The 20,424-nt window shown below is 40.7% G+C and overlaps 1 protein-coding gene across 4 annotated transcripts in view; it reads right to left on the bottom strand.

Annotated features, from left to right (window-relative positions):
* The window catches only part of CAMK4 (calcium/calmodulin dependent protein kinase IV), a 264,464-nt gene extending 245,825 nt beyond the window's left edge, over positions 1 to 18,639 (bottom strand). For 2 of the 4 annotated variants that reach the window (XR_010156970.1, XM_063810534.1), the window contains exon 1: positions 17,895 to 18,207. Coding sequence is in view for 1 of the 4 variants with exons in the window: in XM_517873.9 (XP_517873.7) it covers positions 17,895 to 18,484 (590 nt within the window). In the remaining 3 variants the exon portion in view is untranslated. Of the gene's footprint in view, positions 1 to 17,894 lie in introns of all 4 variants that reach the window. The other 2 variants (XR_008548047.2, XM_517873.9) reach the window with 2 other exon arrangements.
* Positions 18,640 to 20,424: the final 1,785 nt, after the last annotated feature.

Below are 20,424 nucleotides of genomic sequence, written 5' to 3'. Positions count from 1 at the left end.
AAGGTCATCTTACAAGCAGATGGGATGCAATAAGATTAGAGACAAGATTTAAATACCAGTGCAATAACCTAGGAAAGAGTTCCAAATGATGTAAATGAAAAAGATCAGTGGCCACACAGAGGAGGGAACAGATTTAAAGTATATTTAAGAGATATAAATCATACCTATTAACCTTTATTGAATGTGTGAAATATACTAGGTACTATGCCAAGGAACTTTATGATACACTGTTTCACTTAATCTTCATAATAACCTTATGAGATTATTATTATACCCCTTCAAAGACTCAGAAAGGATAAGTGACTTGCACAGGGTTATACATGTATTAAGTGGGAGAATATGTCTTATTAGGGGAAGGGGTGAAGGAGAAATCCAGAATACCACTGGATTTCTATGTAAGGAGCAAAGCAAATGGGGGTAACATGTACTGAGGTGGGCTACACAAGCAGGACACCAGGTTTTCTTGTGGCTGTTGTTTGGGGGTGAGTGGAAGATGGAGTTAGTTTCGAATAGCCTGCGTCAAAGTTGCCTGCGTGGTCTTCCAGTGGAAAGTTCCAACAGTCCATCTTAAATAAGGGCTGTTCCTGCCATGAATTATTCACCAACAAGACATACACAGAAATCAGTTATTGCCTAGAGCTGATCTACCTCTGTCAAGATGAAACAGACCTGACTTCAGGCCCTCCCTTTAAGCCCTCAGCTCCAATGTGCTCCACTCTCTAACAGCAAGATTCCAGGGACAGCTTCTCCTATTAGATTCAAAGCTTCTCACTGGTTAGTACATTCCCAATTGCATGATTTACTGGCAGTAGTATATTTTCACAAGATTTTTCAAAAATGACTTAAGACATTCAATCATTATTTTATATATATAAGAATTTATCAGTTATAAAATAATACCTCAGAAATATTCCTTACAGAATGATAAGCAATTTATGTAGATATTCTCCACTCTGGGCAGTGAAGTTTAACCCCCTTTTCCCCAAGGGTGAGCTAGACTTAGTCACCAAGTTCCAAAGACTAGATAGAGTAAGAAAAGAGGTAAATAGTAACTGTACAGTGGAGAAACCTGGAAAGTGACAGAGGTTGACATCCATAGAGATGTCATATGACATCGTGCAACATCTGATACGATGTCACAAGGAGGGCACTTCATTTTTGTGGTATTCTTCCCTAGTTAATCATGAGAAATGACAGACAAATCCAGACTGGGGGCATAGGGGCTGGGGGTGGGTATTCCACAGGATACTTGTCCAGTATTGCTCAAGACTTTCAAGGTAATGAAAAACAGGCAAAGACTAAGAAACTGAGCAAGGAAGACATGGTAACTAAATGCAATATATTTGCCTAGGCTGGACCCTAGAAGAGAAAGAGGACATCAGTAGAAAAGCTGGTGAAATTCAAATAAAATCTGCAGTTTAGTTAATAGTAAAAAAAAAAAAAAAGTCATAATTATTATTATTCAAATAAAAATTTGCAGTGTGTGCATAGCTTTTATACTTAACTACAGTCAAAGAATTTACCTTTTTTAATCTTTGCAATAATCCTGTGAAAAAAGGCCCTAGTATTTTCATTCTACAGAGGAGAAAATGGGGCTTGTTACAATTTAAAAGATTCATTAACAATAAACAGCTACTAGGTACCAGAGTTGGAATGTATCTTTGTACCACCATCGTTGCCACTGGGGGTTCTATTAATATCTACTAAAGTCATAGGGTTATTTAATGTGGGCTGCAGCCCTGCTTTTGACTCTTAGCATTGCCCTACAGCCAAAACACTTCTGAAATCTTAGAATCAGAGAACAACTTGAAAGGCTGTGATATCCAATCATTTGTAATCCCTCCTCCTTTACCGAAAGGCCTTCCAGAATGAATGACCCTTACCTAAATGACACTCAAGTAAGGTGTCTCCTAGGTCATCTAATTTCTATCCCCCCACTTTTTTCCTTAGTTATGAGTATCTCATTAACAGCTTTCTTCAAGGTTATTAATTTGTTTTCTTAAGTACTGCAATGAAGTTCCTTCGCCAGAAGAGAGGGTAGGACAATTAAAAGCAGCTATAAAAGAAATGTAAGATGAAACTGGAAATCAAACTTTCTTTTACAACTTAGGTATCACGTTAGAGAAATACATTTTTTAGGTATGGCTAATAGTAACATCATTTAAATATGTCTCTTCCATGTGATATATTGTTTTATCAGCATGCACAAACTAATAGACTGCTTTCAAATATTCCTTACTACTTACGGGGTTTTTTTTTAGATTGTTAAATGATTTCCAGAACTCTATTTCTAAATCACAGGTAAGTTGCAGTGATTCTGGGTTTGGTTATTTAACTTCCCAGTGAAGAATGCAACATTTAGAATGAAAAATTAATCTATGAAGAAGAGGTAAAGTTAGTGTAAATAAGACCTCAAAGCAACAAAAAGATTAATATTTTCTAACACCCTTTTAGAAGAAAAAAAACTAAAAACTATACAGAAAGAACCACATGCAGCAGTTATTTTAAACTACCCCAACTTTCCTTTTGTCTGCAGATGTGGAAAATCTTACGGTTATACTACACCTTCTTTTCAATACATGAAATATCAAAAAACAGTAGTCAAATATTTACAAATATTGCACAATGTACTACCCCTGGGTAAAGGGGAAGCTTAGATGCTCAGAAAGCTTACTCAGAAGCTGCAAGCAGTAGCAGAGAATTACTAAGGCCTCCTGCCAACGCATTTCCAGAATTTTAGAATCTTATGACATTTTTGAGAAAGTGTGCTATCCAATCACCTAGAATCCCTCCACCTTTACAGACAGCTATTCCAGAATTAATATCGATAATATCTAATGCTTACTGGACACTTACCATGTATAATGAATGCACTGACCTCATTTAATCATTATTATCTCTTCTTATGGGTGGAGAAGCTGAGGCTCAATGAAAATTTGTCTAAAATGACACACTTCATGAGTGGCCGAACTGGGACTCTACTGCAGGTCTTTCTAACCCCAAAACTTGTCCTTTTCATTTATCTTAATATTTAACAATCCCTGCAAATAAAAATCTCCCTTCTTGGATAACCTCATGTTCATGCAAAGTCATGCAGTAAAGGTCCCCATTTCAGTGTTGTGTGTTAGCTATTCATTAACCTGAGAAACATGAATCTTATTCTCGGGAATTTACAATTTAAGATAGAAAACTGACAATAACAGCCAGAGAAAGCAACCTAGTGCTAAAGAAACACTGACAAGGTTAAAAAAATCCAATAAAACCAAGCAAAACACAAGTAAAACAGCCCTCGAATTAATCGTAAGCATCATAGGTTTTTCAAGGTTTGAGAATGTATTCAGAATAAGGTAAAAATGCGGTCAAAGACCCAGAGGAATACTGGGTTCCTAGTCCTGAGAGAGGTCCCCAAAGTGATCGTGTGAGCTGTGCCAGAATACAGATCCAAGTCCTGATGAAAACATATGATACTCAAGATGCGCCAAGTTTTATTTTTTAATAGCTGAGCTTCTAGTTGGCAACAAAAAATCCCGTGCCAGCTGCTGAGGAAATAATGTACCAGGAGCTGGCAGGCATTGACACTTGGAAAGCCAACAGGTACGGATGCACAGTGGGATCCAAGGTGCTAGTGCCTGGAAGGCACGAGAGGAAGTGGGGATGTAGCCACAGAAGAATTGTCCCATTCTAGGGTCTGGCAAGGTGGAGGCATGCTAGGGAGCCCACCTCCTGTTAAAAAAAAAAAAAAAAAAAAAAAGAAGAGCCACTCAGAGTCAGCTTTAGCCAGCCTAGATAAAACAAGTAAGGAGCTTTACTCCTTGTGAAGTGGGGTTCTGGCCTCCTTTCCCCAGCATCTGGGAGGAAATGTCAGGCATCTGAGAAAGAAGAGCAGATCACTCCTCAAACTGCGACGTCAGACAGGTGCCAAATGGGGGAAAAGGGTACAGGGCTGTCTTTCTCTGCTCTGGCTGGTAACAAAGTGCCACAGACTGGGGTGGCTTAACTTAAAAAAAAAAACATTTTTTTCACAGTTCTGAGGGCTGGAAGTCTGCAATTGGGTGCCAGTGTGGTCGGTGAGAACTCTCTTCCAGGCTTGCAGACAGCTGCCTTCTTGCTGTGTCCTCCATGGTCAGGGATGAGAGACAGCGAGCGAGCAAGCTCTCACAACTCTTTTAATAAGAGCACTAATGCCTCATCACCTCACCTAAACCTAATTTTCTGCCGAAGGCCCATCTCCAAACCCCATCGTATTGGGAGTTAGGGTCTCAATACCTGCCTTTGGAGGAATAAACATTCATTCCATAAGATGGGCAGATACAAGGAAATGACAGGTACCTAGGCTCTGGAGAGATGAAGGAAACAGGGAGAAATCAGAAGGGGATGGAGAAGTGCTCTGGGCCTAGGGGTAACGACTCAGAAAACAAGAAGTAAAGCTGGTAGGGAGTGGCCTCCCTTCTGCCCCTCAGCCCTGTGTCTGCCTCTCTGCTTCCCACCCACAGTTTCCTTTCACTACGCTTCCCTGGCCTCTGGTTGTCAAAAGAAAGATGGGAAGGTACACATTTCCAGAATAATTACTTTGACAGTGCATAAACATCAGGAATGTAAAGTTAATAACCCTACTTGGAAGTTATGTCAAGCTGCATTTCTTTTTAATCGATGATTAAGCATTTCAGTAGATGGCTTTTAAATAATATCCCCAAATAAAGATAGACATGGAACAGACTATTTATGCTCTTATCTCCTTCAAGACCCTCTCCTTAGGTCTTCCCCTCCTATGGTCAAGTCAGGTGATATGTTACCCAACCATGTGACAGGACATTGCTAACTGGTTACATAGCCACAAATAGGTCATAAGTCAAGCTCTTTAAAAAGAATGATTCTTTTCTAAAAGCAAAACTAGAGGTGAGAGGAAGCCAGGAAACACACTTTCTTCTAAATCTTGTCCTAGATATCTACAACTAGTGCTAGCATTTGTATAGTCTATAGCAGGAAGTACAAATGAGTGAATGTAACAATAGGTACATTTTTTAAAGGTGATGCATTTAGAAAGCACAAAATGAGAATAAAATTTATGTGAGGATCCTCCAACACACTTAGAAAGCCTTTCAGGCTTAGAGCCCTACTTACTTCAAAAGCTGCTCTGTCTCCTGAACAACATAAAGAACTAAGGTGATCGCCCAGAGAATTCAATTGGAAGAAAACGCAGGTGCACACATGGTTGGGACTAGAAGGGATCTTAGAGGTAGATAATCTACTCACAGAAGGTGACAGTATTCCTGATCACTTAGAGATGGGGGCTCTTTAAGATAGAGATGACTGACAAAAGACCAGAGCTCCCTGGGTTCAAAAGGACTTTCAATTGTGGAAACCCCACGGATGCAACTGATTTATTACTCAGCAAATATGTAATAAGTGTTCACTATAAACTAGGCATTGTGCTAAGATTCTGGGGACACAGCAGGGAACAAAGGGACAGAAACCAGACCCTCAAGAGCTTACATTCTAATGAGAGGGAGACAGGTACTGAACAAGTAATTTCAGTGTGCTAGTTTAGAAGTGGGTTCGTATAGAAAAAAACATCCTGAAGAAAGACAGTTTTAAGTACTGCTGATTTTCTTGCAGCTATTTGCCTAATTCCTCTGACATTTGTTCATTCACACAATGTTCCAGAAACACTTAAGGGGAGGCAGGCATTAGGCTGAGGGATGGGCCTAGTAGTAGGAATAAAAGAGGGATAAGATATGGGGTTCCTCTGCCCAATAAGCAGATGTTCTGGTGGTGAAGACGACAAAGCATTCACCTGTAAGACCATAAACACTGGAGATGGGGAATTATGAAATGGTATGAGTGGGGAAAGGGCAGAAACTTTCTACCTGAGGTTGGATGACTGTCCTGGAGGGATTCATAGGAAAGGCACATTTCAGGCCAAGAGAGTTTCATGCTTAACACCACAGAGATATGAAGATCACTGAGGCATCTGTGCAGCCAAGGCAGGTAGAGCAAAAGAGCATGAGTGCTGAAGTCTGACAAACTAGGGCTTGAATCTCAGCTCTGCTCCTCTCCACCTGGCTGTGTGAGCTTAGACAAGGTGCTTCACCACTCTGAGCCTCAGGCTCATCCTTGTGAATTGGTGCTGGTGATAAACACCTGGTAGTATCCTCGAACTAACTAGCAACGTACTTAAAGACAGTATAATCACAGCAAGCTCCTAGTAAATATCCCATGATGGTAATTACAGAAGAGAAGTGGTGGGGAAGGAGACTGGCCTGGAAGTTGAGCTCAGATTGCTAACAAGGCTGTATAAACTGAACTAAGTAAGGTATTTATCCTATCAATACACAAGTGGGAGTCATTATCTCCTACTTCCCACCTTGTGGCCTGTGTGGGGAATAATATTAAGTTTATGTGCTGGGTATGGAGCTCAGTGTTTCACATTTGTGATCTCATTTGATTGTCACAGAAATGATGTGGAGAACACACTACCACAATCTTCACTTTACAAATGAAGCTGAGTGAGATGCGGGGCTTTATGCCCGAAGAGGCAGGGCCGTCAAGTAACAATTGTGTCCTGCCTGTTCCTGTCTTAGCCCCTGCCTTGCTCAGCAGACCTTCATCTTCACCAATCCAGCTGTCCAGAATGGCCTGCTTGGTGCTCCCCGCCTCAGAGCCACCCTGAGTAGCTGCCTCGCCCACCTCTCCCCTTAGAGATGGCTCCCCGAGGATCACTCCCCTCCACTACTTGGCTCAGGCTCAGACCAACGCTCTGCTGCCCTTGCCTGGCACAAGCCAGATCCTTAGGCCAAACACTTCCCCCAATCCCAACAGCCCTTAGCTCAGTCCTGACATTCCATTTCCTCAGTAGGTCAATATTTTAAAGAACTGCACTGGTTTTCTGGAGATCATCCAGAAAATTTTCTCAGGTTCCCACTTCATTGGTGTGTCACACATACATATGATAAGCTCTGTTTATTAGGTTCTTAGTTTGCCTCCAGTTACAGGTTGCACTCAGAGAGCTCACGAGTTTACCTCATTGAACATTGTTATTAGTGTACATGTTCACATTGAGGGGAAAAAGAGAGGAAGAGCCCAGGGTTCCTCAGGAGTCACTAAAATGTTTCCAGTCACAGAAGAACCCTTTAGAGGCCTATTAGAACCGAACACTCTAGGCCAGGCTGATTTATTGAATTACATATTTTGAATTTGGTCACATTTAATAGCATAGTCTTATTTTCTCAGTGGTTGCCCTGACAGAGAGCTTTGAATAAAAATGACTTATTTGAATGAATAAGTAGCAAATATGAAAATCCAGGTAAACACTAATCTTAGAGCAGTTTTCGCAACTAAAGAACAACTTTGTGTGTCTGTTAGAGTCCTAAGTGGAAGGCAGCTGCTTACTAAATTAAAGTAGTCATGAATTGTCCCTTCAAATCAGTAAAAGTAAGGCAGACCAAGCTAACAGTGCAACATTCTGAGCAATGAAAAGTAAAATGCAAGTGAAGGTCTCTATTAAACAGTCCATAAAGACCTAAAATAGGGAGACATCATTCAAATACTTCATTGTAGGTAACAAGACATGTGTGAGCACAATTATAGATCTGTTGTCTTCTCCATTTCTATGTTCCAGTTTATAATTTTAGTCAAGTTCTGTCTACAGGCATGACATATATCAAAGAAAGTGCACTTTTAACAAAGCATGCTACTACAAACTTGTAAAGAAAACAGGTAAGAACGTGTCCTATCCATTATCTTTTTTCAGAGACTATTCCAATCAGATGGTGGTCTCAAATCTAGCCTTCTTTATTTTTTTCCATGAAATATTTCGGTACCTGGTAAATTTTTGAGCCATACCACCCTGAAACATGACTTAACAAGTAAGTGGTAACAACACATTTGCTAACAGTGTTAAGCTCAGCATCCTGGCACTAATGCCCACAACTCTTCAAGTACTGTCCACAAAACACTTTAGGTCAGTGCCTTTAGCTGCCTAAGCCAGCAGTTGGCAAAATTTGCCACGAAGTGCATTAGTTATATTAAAATTGAGATTCTTGCAAACAAACCCTATTTCTCTACTCTTTTTCCCTCTCAACTCCATGACCACTGAAACTTTGTTGTTGAAGCCAAAGTTAAGTTCACCCTCTGCTTGATGTGCAATCTGTATTCCTTTACTCTCGTTCTGTTTTCTTCTATGTGACTGTTTTGGTTACAATGGCAGTAAGTTCTTATCAAAACCGTTCATCAAGTAGTCTTGAGATGCATAACAGTTGCACGTATGTACCCACTTCCCCTTTCTGCACAAAGACACACCTTGCAATATGATGTTTTGTTTGTATATTTATCTGTATATTTGCTTTAAACTCACTTTTCATAAAGTAGAATGTTATTTAAATATAAAGAAGTTTATTCAGTATCCACTTATGACTACCATTCTTTGACCCAGTCACCATCCAATAAAATGTTTTTTGAGCACATGCTTCCAAACTGTGTACACTAGCGTACCTACTAATGGTATATATGTGTTACTTAACCAACATTAATGTGCTTTTTAAAACATCCAAAAATAAAAATTAAAGACAAAAATTAAAAAAAGAAACCAAAACAGATTCTCTAATACTTTCTTCTAGCACCTCATTGTATTACACATACCCTGGCTACGGGCATCCCACCTTATAGACCTCTGCTGTAGTCGAAATATGAGTGGCTGATTTAATTTAACTCTATTCAATATATAAAAAAGGAGTAATTTTAAGTTTTCAAAAGATTGCTTAAACAGGTTCCTCATTTAAATGACCTTAATTATCCACCTGAGACATCTGCATAGCATATAGAAGGATTATTCAACACACAGCTAATACTAGCAAATGGAAAAATTAATTCAACTTTACTAGTTAGAGGAAAATCTTTCATCAGTAATTTATTTAGCATATTATTGTCACTCTAAATATAATAGAGGAATTATCCATTTGAAACCTATTTAGTTATTATGTACAAAACAAATTAACCGCCAATAAATAGTCTTTTGATATGAACATTGTTCATGGTATGGAAATTTAACTTTCACGCCCTTCGAATAAAGGCTCTTTATTTTCACAAACATTATGTGAAGTAAACATCAGTCATATAATCAATATCAGACAAAAAGAAATAGGAGGAAGAAAGAGAGAAATGGAACTAGCAAACATGTTACATAGGTAAGAACTGTAACTGCAGCAGTCTCAGTAGATTTTGATAAAAGATGAGTATGCATTTAAAGCTTGTGCCCACGTGGAAAACTAATAAAAAGTTGACATTTTCAAAGTGAAAGAGAGACTAAAGGTAGCTCCTTGAATAAATTAAGATTTGATATCATTTTAACCTGAAATTCTCATGCAACTGGGGAGGAGCAGAAGTTTAGCTTGACTGGTCTAGGTTAGCAAACCACAGACCAGACCTAGCAGCCGTTTGATTTTCTACAGTCTGCAATCTAAAAACAATTTTTGCATTTTTAAAAATCAAAAGAAGAATACTATTTTGTGATGTGAAAATTATATGAAAGTCAAATTTTACTGTCATAAATGACATGTCACTGGAACACAGTAACGTGCTATTGTCTGTATGTTGTCTATGCCTGCTTTCTCTCAACCATGGCAGAGGGTAGAGCTGCATCAGAGACTGAATGGCCTTCAAGCCTAAAATACTTACTGTCTCTTTTTACTCACTCTTTACCTGGTCTAGGTAACCAATCTAAGTCCAACATTTCTCCTTTCTTACCTAGTCATAGGCTATGGGATTGTTTTTTCCTTAAAAAAAAAAAAAATCAACGTCATCAGTTTTCTCTTATCTAGCCCCATGTTTGATCTACATTATAGGTAGTGGCAAATTCTGAGTCCCACAACCTCAGCCCAAGACCCAGCTGCTTCTATAGCTGACGTTTTTCTCTCACAATGGTTACTTTATCTACAAAGTGGTTTTCAAGTGACACAAGCCTACTCTTTTTGTTTTTTTTAAACAGGCTGTCTTTGGTCTGACATCATCTTACCCTGCTAACCCAATCTGCCATTGCAATGTTCATGCTTTATAAATTTTGCAAAACAAAAATGTATATCCTGAATTTTTCTGTCCTCTTTTTGCCTCTGCTTAGAATGTACCATCTGCCTGACATGCTGTTTGCCAGTGCTCTACCTATTAAAATCCTGCCAAATTTCAAAGTCTACCCCTCCCCCATAAAGACACCCCAGTCCTCTCTGTCACAACTCTGTCATGAAGATGGCTATTGTTCTTAGATTTCTAATAAGTTTTATTCATTTTACTTATTCATTAATTTATCTTTTATTAAATATATTGTTGGTGCCTTATTAGTAGTACCCTATGCACTTGTAGGCCAAATATTGATTTATCATGCTCATTCACACTCTAGGCCCTTACCCCACCACATGCACACTGCCAGCATACATTGTCTAGGTCAGAATTATTGAAAAGCTTAGACCTATAAACAAGAGGACTTTAGGTAGCACAAACGCATGGAATTAAATAACAAGGAATAAAAGAGAGAGCAAGAACATCCTTTTCTTTTCAATTACTTTTCAATCATTCTGATTACATCAAGAAGAAAACTTCAATTTGTGCTACTCTGGTTTTAACTCTGCTAATCTTTGATCATCTCTTTTTTAACGAAGAAATCAATCCTCAGAGTTACAGCCTTCTGCATGTGGACAAGTCTAGCTATAATTTACTAAAAATGCTATGTTTTCATTACAATTTATTTTTACAATTTGTTTCTATTTATGGCATATACAATTTGCTTTTATTTACAGTTTTCAATTTAGTGAAAATTGTATTCTTGGTAAATAAATTTAGGTTAACAAAATAAGGTAATTTAAATAAAAATATTAAGCAAATAGCAGAAGTGGAATACACATAAAACAGAAATCTTATGGTAATACATAGAAATGGGAGAAACATTTGGTTGTTGCAGATACTCAGTAAAGCCAAATTAACATAATCTATCAATCTCCTTGTTGTTGTTCACTATCTACATAACTGAAAGAAAATGTGTAAAACACTAGCTTCAAGACATGATTCTTAAGAGGAGAGAGGGGACACATTTGACAATGTTTAGAGACAGTTTTGGTTTAACAACTTATAAGGGTGTCACTACTGGCAGCTAGTAGGTAGAGGCCAGGGACACTGTTAAACATCCTACAGTGCACAGGACAGCCCCCACAACAAGGAATTTCCTGGGCCAGAAGTCTATAGTGCCTAGATTGAGAAACCCTAATCTAAGAGAAAAGAGGAAGGTCTACTTGCATTACCCTTTACCCATCACTATGAATCACTGTCTCTCCAGATACTGTTCTTTTCTTTATTTGATCTTTACCACTAACAAGATAATGACTGAGGAAAATCTCTGACAAACTGTATTGAAGGGTCCACATCCTTTATGTGCTAATACTATGCCATCGATATTTAGACCTAACTTCCTAATTAAACCATTGGAGTCATGAAATCTTCAGATAATCCTGTACTACAAATAGATCAAGAAAACTGAGGTAAAGATCAATATAATTTGAGTAAAACCTTGACTCTAGCTGCTATCAACTTCATGAAAAGTTCCTCTTTGTCCTGAATTACATGGTTCCTTGACTCAAACACCATATTTTGCAGTATGAATTTGACCTTGAAATTTTACAAAATCAATATTCTGTTTATTAGATACGTAGCTTTCCCAAAAGAGAGTTTTTTTAAAAACCCCTTTTTTTTAAAAAAAAAGAGGAAAAAAAGAAAAAAATTATTAACAAAAAATAACTAGTAGTTGAAACACTTCACTTGGCTAACACTACTTTGTTCTTAAATGTATTATTGCAAACACATAGCCCACACATATATGTCTGAGGGTAAAGTGTTTACAAGAAAGTTCTTTGAAGCTATTTTGTGGTTAGTGTTCTTTTTCTCTCTCTCTTTCAAGTTCTCCAGAACAGTTTAGAAGCAGATGGCACCTGTGTCTTTTTTTTTTTTTCCCCAAAATCTGGAGTTATTTTTAACCTTGTGACAGTATTTAAACACGGAAAAGTAGTGTGCTCTTAAAGCAATGATGTTATCATAGTCTTCACTTGATTTTAAGGCTTTTTACAGTGAGTATATTTCCAAATTTAGCATTTACTATGCATTAACTTTAGGGGATGGTATAGCTTGGAGGCATTTCATGCCTTTTAGTCCAACTTGATTTAACTCCTAATTCTGATACACCTGTGGTAAAGTGACAGTGAAGGTGAAACTGAATCCCTTTCATTTCAGAGCCACAAAACACTCTGCCAACAGAAAAGTGACATTATTTTTAACAACAGCAAGCTACAGAGGTGGCAGCTACCAATACTCACACTGAAGAAAGAAAACCAATGCTGATTGAGATTAGGGTTATTGTCAGGCAAGTTTTAGGGAGAAGAGAAAAGGGTTACAGTATTCTCCTTATCCTAGGGTCACTAGAATCAATATCACTATGACATCAGGACCAAGACCTCAAAGAAGAGGAAGCGGGTACACATGCTGCACCTGGCCCATTTCATTGATTCACCCTCTTTAAAATCATTTGTTGAGTACCTGTTAAGTACTAAGTGCTCTGCTAGACATCAGCACATAATAGTGAACCAGCCAAACCCACAGACTCTGCCTTCTGGAAGCTTACAGTCAGTGTTCCTGGGAAGACCCTATGAAGCCCCAGTTTTTATTCTCCCACTTGCAATCCCACCTTGCTCCTGAGTCAACTGCCTGAGAAAAGAATCAGATGCACAGAGAACAAGACAGGGTTGGCACAAGTATATTTTTAATTCCTAGTAAGATAAAAAACCTGCCATCCCCCAAGAGCTGGAGCTTCTAAGTGCAGTGTGTGTAGCAGGAGATCAGAAGCCAGCAGTATACCTACCCAGATAGGCCATGGGGCCCTAAAGCATGGTGTCAGAAAAAATCAAGGATCTAAGAAGCTCTGGTCACGAGAATGGTTTAGGAAATTGGTTGACCAAAAAAAAGGAGAATCTGTTTCTTCAGCAGCCATGCTGTGGACTGAATTGTGTCCCCTCAAAATTCACATGTTGAAGCCTTATTCCAACTCCAATATGATGGTATTTATAGGTGGGGCTTTTGGAAGGTAATTATGTTTAGCATGAGGTTATGCAGCTAAACCCCTCATTGTGGGATCAGTGCACTTGTAAGAAGAGGCACCAGAGAGCTTGGTTTCTTTCTCTCTTCCCCTCTCTTTCTCTCTTCCTCTCTGCCTTGTGACGACACAGCGAGAAGGCAGCCATCTGCAAAACAGAGAGTCCTAACTGAGGAAAGGCATTGGCTGGGACCCTGATCTTGGACTTCCTAGCCTCCAGAGCTGTGCATATTTATTGTTTAAGCCACCCAGTCTAAGACATCTTGTTATATCAACCAGAGCCAAGAGCACTAAGACAAGCCAAGAACATTGGCTGAAGCCCTTCTCTTAGAAAACGCACGCTTTCGTGTTTCCTTATAGAAAGCATTTGCTCACTGTGACCTGGAGCCAGAATACATGTTACCATGTAGAATATACCACTTCTCAGTCTCTGAGTTCCTTCCCAACACAGCCCCTGGCACTCTTAGCCAGTTCAGATTACTGTGTGCCCAGCAGACCTTAGGGAGACACCAGAGTTTTTCCAAAATGTTTAGAAGGGGAAAAATCAGTAATGACCTGGAGGCAAAGATAGGAGCCTTTTTCTCTACAGGGCTGTGCCAAAAGGATACCACCCAATGTTGCCAATTGGTCTGCAGGGAATTTCTTTAAAAGACTCTGCCTCATAGCTTAATCTATCACACACAGATTTATGGCCTACAACAGCACTTTTCAAACTGAATCACAACCCATTAGTGGGATGTGAAATCACATGGGTTCAGCCAAGTTTTTTTAACGAAATAGATGAAATCAAACAGCATATAATAGAAAATATTAAAGGGCATTGCTGGTAATAAGAATAAACATTGTTTTATGAAATTGTTTCTGTTTTATACACACACACACACACACACACACACACACACCCCTTACTATGGAAATCTATTTGGTTCCTAAACAATAATACATATAGCAAGGGATCCTATATAATTAGTTTAATTGAGTTGACAAATAAATGTATTTAAAATTATAAATGTATACACATAATTGTGTTTACATAAATGTGACACATAAATGTATTATTTAAAATTACATTGCAGTGGGGAGGAGTATGCAAAGTGCCTAGCCTAAAGAAACTACAGTAAGTGGAATGGGAACTAAATTTAAAAAAAATAAAGGTTCCAAAATAGTTTAACACATTCTTCTCTTGTTCTAATTATCTTTCATTTGGTTTGGTTTCCTTGGATTTGTATGTCTGGGAATACATCTGGTTTTCTTATCATCTTTTCTTTCAACATGGAACAACAGTGAGAAACTAAAGGTGAGACAACTGAAAACAGGACATGGGTTTGCATGCACAGACGAAATCTGCACCACCAAGCAGGCTGGGCCATTTCCTGTCATTCCATGTGCCAAACCACTGGGCGGGATCTGGACCAGAGGCAGCTCCCTTCTCCCTCAGAAAAGCCTTTAAAATGCCAGTTTCTCAAATCACTGGGCAAAAGACCAACTGCTCTCGAGGATCTGGAGCCCTGAATAGGATCATGGCCAATTCGTATTTTTAAGTAGAGTTGAATGTGTGTGTGTGTCATGATTTTTGTAAACTTTTTGAAAAACTCTATGAACAAAACAGTGTCTTCAAATGTGATTTTAGGAAAATTACTTTGCCTGATACTTTTAATTCACCCTTAACCCCTATACTCTATGCCCTCCCTGCCAAAAGAAAGTGAGCACATCTGTCTTGGTCTCAATGGCTCCATGTGGATCAGTGCTGCCAGCACCTGCCTTCGCCAGCACTATCCAGGGGCTTCAGGTGGATATAGCCTTGGGAGTGTAGCTCCCCTTGAGTTCCCAAACACATCCTCAGGGTGTATCGCCCCAATGGTCACCGTCCAATCTTCTTGCAATCAGGAGTCACTACTTTACAACAGACAATTGTAATGGAGGAGCCAACAAATCACTAATTCTGGTGGAGACTGTCTACTTTCTAGAGCTAACCACAACAGCAACACATAACATCAGAAGCACTGTTCTCTTAGTATATTAATGACAACTGCATTACTAATGAATTAGAGTCACACTAGCAGGTGGATTTGGTCCAAAGCTGAGAGTAAAGGCTTGAAACTGATGACCTGAGTTCAACTTGATCTCTAGTGTAGGAAGAAAGAAGATTTTAGTCACTCAGCCAATATCTACGATCATCATTCTGTTGCATTCTCTGGCTCTATCGATTCTTAATAATTATATCTAGAATAGTAGTTGATGTTTTAAGTTTATTTACTTAAAAATTTCTGATAATGAAAATGATACTTCTCAAAGTCTCAGCCAAACAGAGTAAGCATGCACCCCACGAATGCTGCCATGTACAGAAAACTTACCTAACAATACGCTTTACTGCTGACAAACAGAGCCTAAGTAAGACATTTTAGCTTTTATTGTTCCTCAACGTAGTTTAACTCTGTGATCTTTTACAGTAATCATAAGACTAGATAATAGAGCGAGAATCTTAGCAATGTATAGATAGAGGGTCTCCAACAGGATGGGCTTAACTTACGATTTTTCGACTTTTATGACGGTGGGAAAGTGATAGCATTCAGTAGAAATCGTACTTCAAATTTTGATCTTTTCCTGAACTATACGTGGTAGGATACTCTCTCTGATGCTGGGCAGCGGCCATTAGCCACAGCTCCCAGTTAACCACAGGAGGGTAAACAACCGGAACTCTAGAGTGTTCTCTGTTGTCAGTGTTTTTTGAACATTGTGTTTTGTGTTTCATATCTCACCATGTCTACAAAATCCCATCTGTACATGGTATTTAACAGTTATTATAAAATAGGCTTTATGTTAGATGATTTTGCCCAAATGTAGGCTAATATTAAGTGTTCTGAGCATGTTTCAGGTAGGCTAGGCTAAGCTACAATGTTTGTTAGCACAGGTGTAGTAAATGCATTTTCAACTTCTGATATTTTCAACTACAGTGGGCTTATTGGGACGTAACACCATCATAAGTTGAGAAGCTTCTGTATAACTGATTAATATTTGTCCTCCAAAATTTACTGCAACACGTAATTCTGAACTGAAAAATAAAAAACCCAAACTTCAAATTTCTTAGTTTTTTCCTATGCAGGCTACCATCTCATAGGGGTATACAATTGGCAGTTTATTTTTTTCCCATTTTTCAAATTAAAGTGAATTTCTTGAGTTTCATGACGGTGAAGCTTATTCATAAAGACAACGTGTATGGATAAGTCAGCCTATTTGAGGCATCTAGGGTTAATGTTACTCTGAAAACAGATGTGCTACTGGGACAGTCCCTGCAGCAGCATCAGGCACTTCCTCTACTACACAGTAGTTTATAAAACACCCAGTAAACAATTTTAAGTAGATCATCCCTTTACTCAGAGGTTTACATGGTTCCACTGTCACACATCATACAATTAATAACAGGCATGTTTTGGACCTTACAAAAATCGACATCATTGTCCTTTCATTTCCACCTACATATATAATAGATCTTCAGATGAATACTGAAAAACTTGATCAAAAATGGATGTTTATGTATACATTATTCAGTGCTCAAATACTTCAAAACATTTTTAACAGTGACAAATTACTGAATTTTCATTCAGAAGTTTGCCTATTTTACACATCTATATTCAATGAGCCTTCAATAGTAGTAGCAAATTGGGGGGAGAGTGGGCAGTGATCATTACATCTTCCCACTAAATACCAACATCCAGAATCCTGCTCTGGATCCTCCAATGACTTGAAAAAATAAAAAGGCTGTTAGCAATACTATTTCCAGCAAAAAGAGAATGAAAAATGAAATTGCAAAGGAGTAGTAAGTACAGAAGCTGCAACTTGTCAACCGTTGAAATTACATCTTCAGATTCCCTATACTAAAGAGCCTGGATCTAAAATAAGTGTTGAAAATAAATCTCCTTACCTATGGATAACAGAGAGAAAAGACAAAAAAAAAAGGAAGTAAGGGAAAGAAAACTATAATTTTCAATGGATACAAATACGAAAGCATATGGAATCATGCAAAAGGCCAAACTGCTACCTGTTTGGATCTTCAGAGGAGGGATAGGGGACATATCTGCAATCCTAGGGAGATGGTCTGTTGCATATATAATTTAAATAAATCACTCCAGCCCATGAAAGAAGGGAAGCAGCAGCATTCTCACTAATTACCACTGCCTGGATCCCATATGCTGCTTTCTCTTTAAAGCCACACTAGTTCATTATTCTGCCTTCAACTCTCTTAAATGATTCATTTCTCCCTTCACTCCTGAGCAGACTCTGCAGGGAAGCTAGTATTTAAGTTTAATTTCTCGTGTCACTTGCTTTGGAGAGCTTGACGAGGGGAAGGAGGAGGAATCTAACTTAATAATTCTGTCTTGATTTGGAGGAGCACCCTCCGGCCCCCACCCCAAAAAATAACTAGACAAACAGGACCCTCTGGCAAGCTATAATCGTGAGCAAAGATATCAATTGGGAAAGCAGGGCCCACGTGCGGTGGGAGCTGTCACCCAAGGGAAGTGGCAGCCTGCGAGAAGGAGGGAGGGTGTGAGGGAGTCGGGCTGATCCTACAGCTGCACCGGCCTAGGCGCTCTGGTGGGGTGGGAAGGACTCGAGCCGCACCTGAATGAAGGTTAGCTCTCTCTCAAGACACTAACTAGGTAGGGAGAAATCGAAGGGCACGAAGGCAGGCTCCCGCACCCTCCGAGCCGTCGCTGCGAGAGGGACAACCCCCAGTGCACGCCGCGGGCTTCCCCAGCCGGAGCCCGCGCCTTACCGTCCCAGCTCCGACTCCACCTCGAAGAAATCGCTCAGCGCATCCCTGTTGGAGCCGTCGATCCAGTAATCCGGGACGAGGCTCGCGGTCCCCGGGGCCGCACTGGCCGTGACCGAAGAGCAGGACGAGGCGGAGCAGGAGGGCACCGTGACTTTGAGCATCTTCGCAGCGGGACTCCGGAAGCCGCCGCCGCCGCCGCCGCCGCCGCTGCCCGAGCGAGAAGCCGGCCGCCCGCCGCCGCCTGCGAACGCAGGAGCGAGAGAGAGGCGGCGTCCTTCACGCGCGCACACGCCCACCGCCGCCGCCCGCGCTCGCAGGGACGGTGGGCGGGGAAGGGGGCGAGCCTCTGCGAGAGGGCGCGAGGGGGAACCCGGAGTCGCCGCCCGCTGGAGGGAGACTAGCTGCACCGCTGAGGAGAGAGGCTCCCTCCCCCTCGCTCCTTCCCTCCTCACCCGCCCTCCTCCCGCGCCGAGCCTTTCCCGCCGCCCTCCCTCTTTCCTTTCTCTCTCCCAGGCTGTGGCTGCCGCGGTGCCGGCTAGGGCGGCTCCGGATGCTGGAGCTTGGGGAAGGCACAAGGACCCGCGCATCATCCCACGCGCCCTCCCGCGGGGACCGGAGCTGGAGGGAGACCGTGCGCAGCGGGACGCTGCTCTGGGATGGCGGGCGCCAGGCGCACCCTGGGAGCACCTGGGTCCGGGCGGCCCCGCCGGATAGCGAGAGAGGGACCTAGGTGGTGGTGGCGCAACTCATCCCTCCTTGAGCGCGTCTCCGTGGCGAGTCCCTCCCACCTAGCACCAGCTAACCAGCCATCCTCTGTCAAAGCTTATATTGGTGGCCGGGGAGGGAGTACTGTGGTCGCCGATCCCTCAGGGCTCCTGTGCCTGGACCCAGTGAGAGCTGGAGGAAAAGGAAGCGCCCAGGTCCACATTGACCTGACTCACCTTTGAGTGAAGTCTTCAGTTGGAATAAATGCTGTCGTCGCTGCTGGTGGCACTGCCTCCTCTGGCACTGCTGGAGCTCCTAAAAGAGCAGATACTTGGCTGTGTCGAGTTCAATCTCAGCATCTGAAGTGGCTCAGAATTACAGTTCTAGAAGGGCCTTGTGGAAGCCAACTAGTAAACCCTCTGCCTTAAGGCAGGACCTGTCCTCATTCATGACAGGGAAGATTGCTACATGTAAAGCCCTTTTTCTCTTCCCAAGAGATGTATCCCATGATAAGCATTCTTATGTCCTGTCCATCAGCTGTCATGGCTCTTCTTCTCAGTATTAAACATACATCACTTAAACTACCCTTGAACTTTTTTCTTTTCAGATTTCAGCAAAGACGAACAACAATTAGTCATGTTCTGATACATATATATGACAGTTATTATACCACAACTCATTTCTGGCTAAATAGCTCCAGGCCCTTTCACCTTACTTCACAGGTGTTACTTTTGGCCTTTTTTTTTTTTTTTTTTCCTGAGTTTCCTCCAACATGCACTAAACTCTTCCTAGTAAGTCTCCATTCCTGATAGCACCAACCATTAATATGGTCCAATATTTTAATCTAATTTATGGATTTATTATTCTTAAAAGCCTGCCTGCTATACTGGTGAACAAACAACCAAAAATATCCAATCAAGTAGTTACAGGAATGTGATTCCTAGCTGATTGGAAATTGAAAATATATATAGTCATGCATCTCTTAACCACGGTGAGAAGTTGAAGAGATGCATCCTTAGGCGATGCAGTTGTAAGAACATCATAGGGTGTACGTGTACACAACCAGATAGTATAGCTTACTACACAGCTATGCTGGATGGAATAGTCAATTGCTCCTAGGCTGCAAACCTGTACAGCATTTTACTATACTGAATACTACAGGCCAGCGGTCCCCACCCTTTTCGGCACCAGGGACCAGTTTCTTGGAAGATAATTTTTTCCACAGACAGGGGGTGGGGAAGATGGTTCTGGGATGATTCAAGTGCATTACATTTATTGTGCACTTTAATTCTATTATTATTACATTGCAATACATAGTGAAATAATTATACAACTCACCGTAATATAGAATCAGTGGAAGACCTGAGCTTGTTTTCCTACAACTAGACGGTCCCATCTGGGGGTGATGGGAGACAGTGATAGATCATCAGGCAGTAGATTCTTATAAGGAGTGCACAACCTAGATCCCTTGCATGTGCAGTTCACAATAGGGTTCATGCTCTTATGGGAATCTAATGCTACCACTGATCTGACAGGAGGCAGAGTTCAGGCAGTAATGTGGGAGATGGAGAGCCCCTGTAAATATAGATGAAGCTTTGCTTGCTTGCCTGCAGCTCACCTCCTGCTGTGTGGCCCAGTTCCTAACAGGCCACAGACCAGCCCATGGCCTGGGGGTTGGGAACTCTGCTGTACGCAATTGTAACACAACAATAAGTATTTGTGTATTTAAACATATCTAAACATAGGAAAGGTACAATAAAAATGTGGTATAAAAGGTAAAAAATGGTACACCTGTATAGGGCACTTACCATGAATGCAGCTTGCA

Source organism: Pan troglodytes, chromosome 4, assembly GCF_028858775.2.
Source record: "Pan troglodytes isolate AG18354 chromosome 4, NHGRI_mPanTro3-v2.0_pri, whole genome shotgun sequence".
Classification (NCBI taxonomy): Eukaryota; Metazoa; Chordata; class Mammalia; order Primates; family Hominidae; genus Pan; species Pan troglodytes.
The sequence above is the reverse complement of the archived record's forward strand: the minus strand, read 5'-3'. Positions and strand labels throughout refer to the sequence as shown.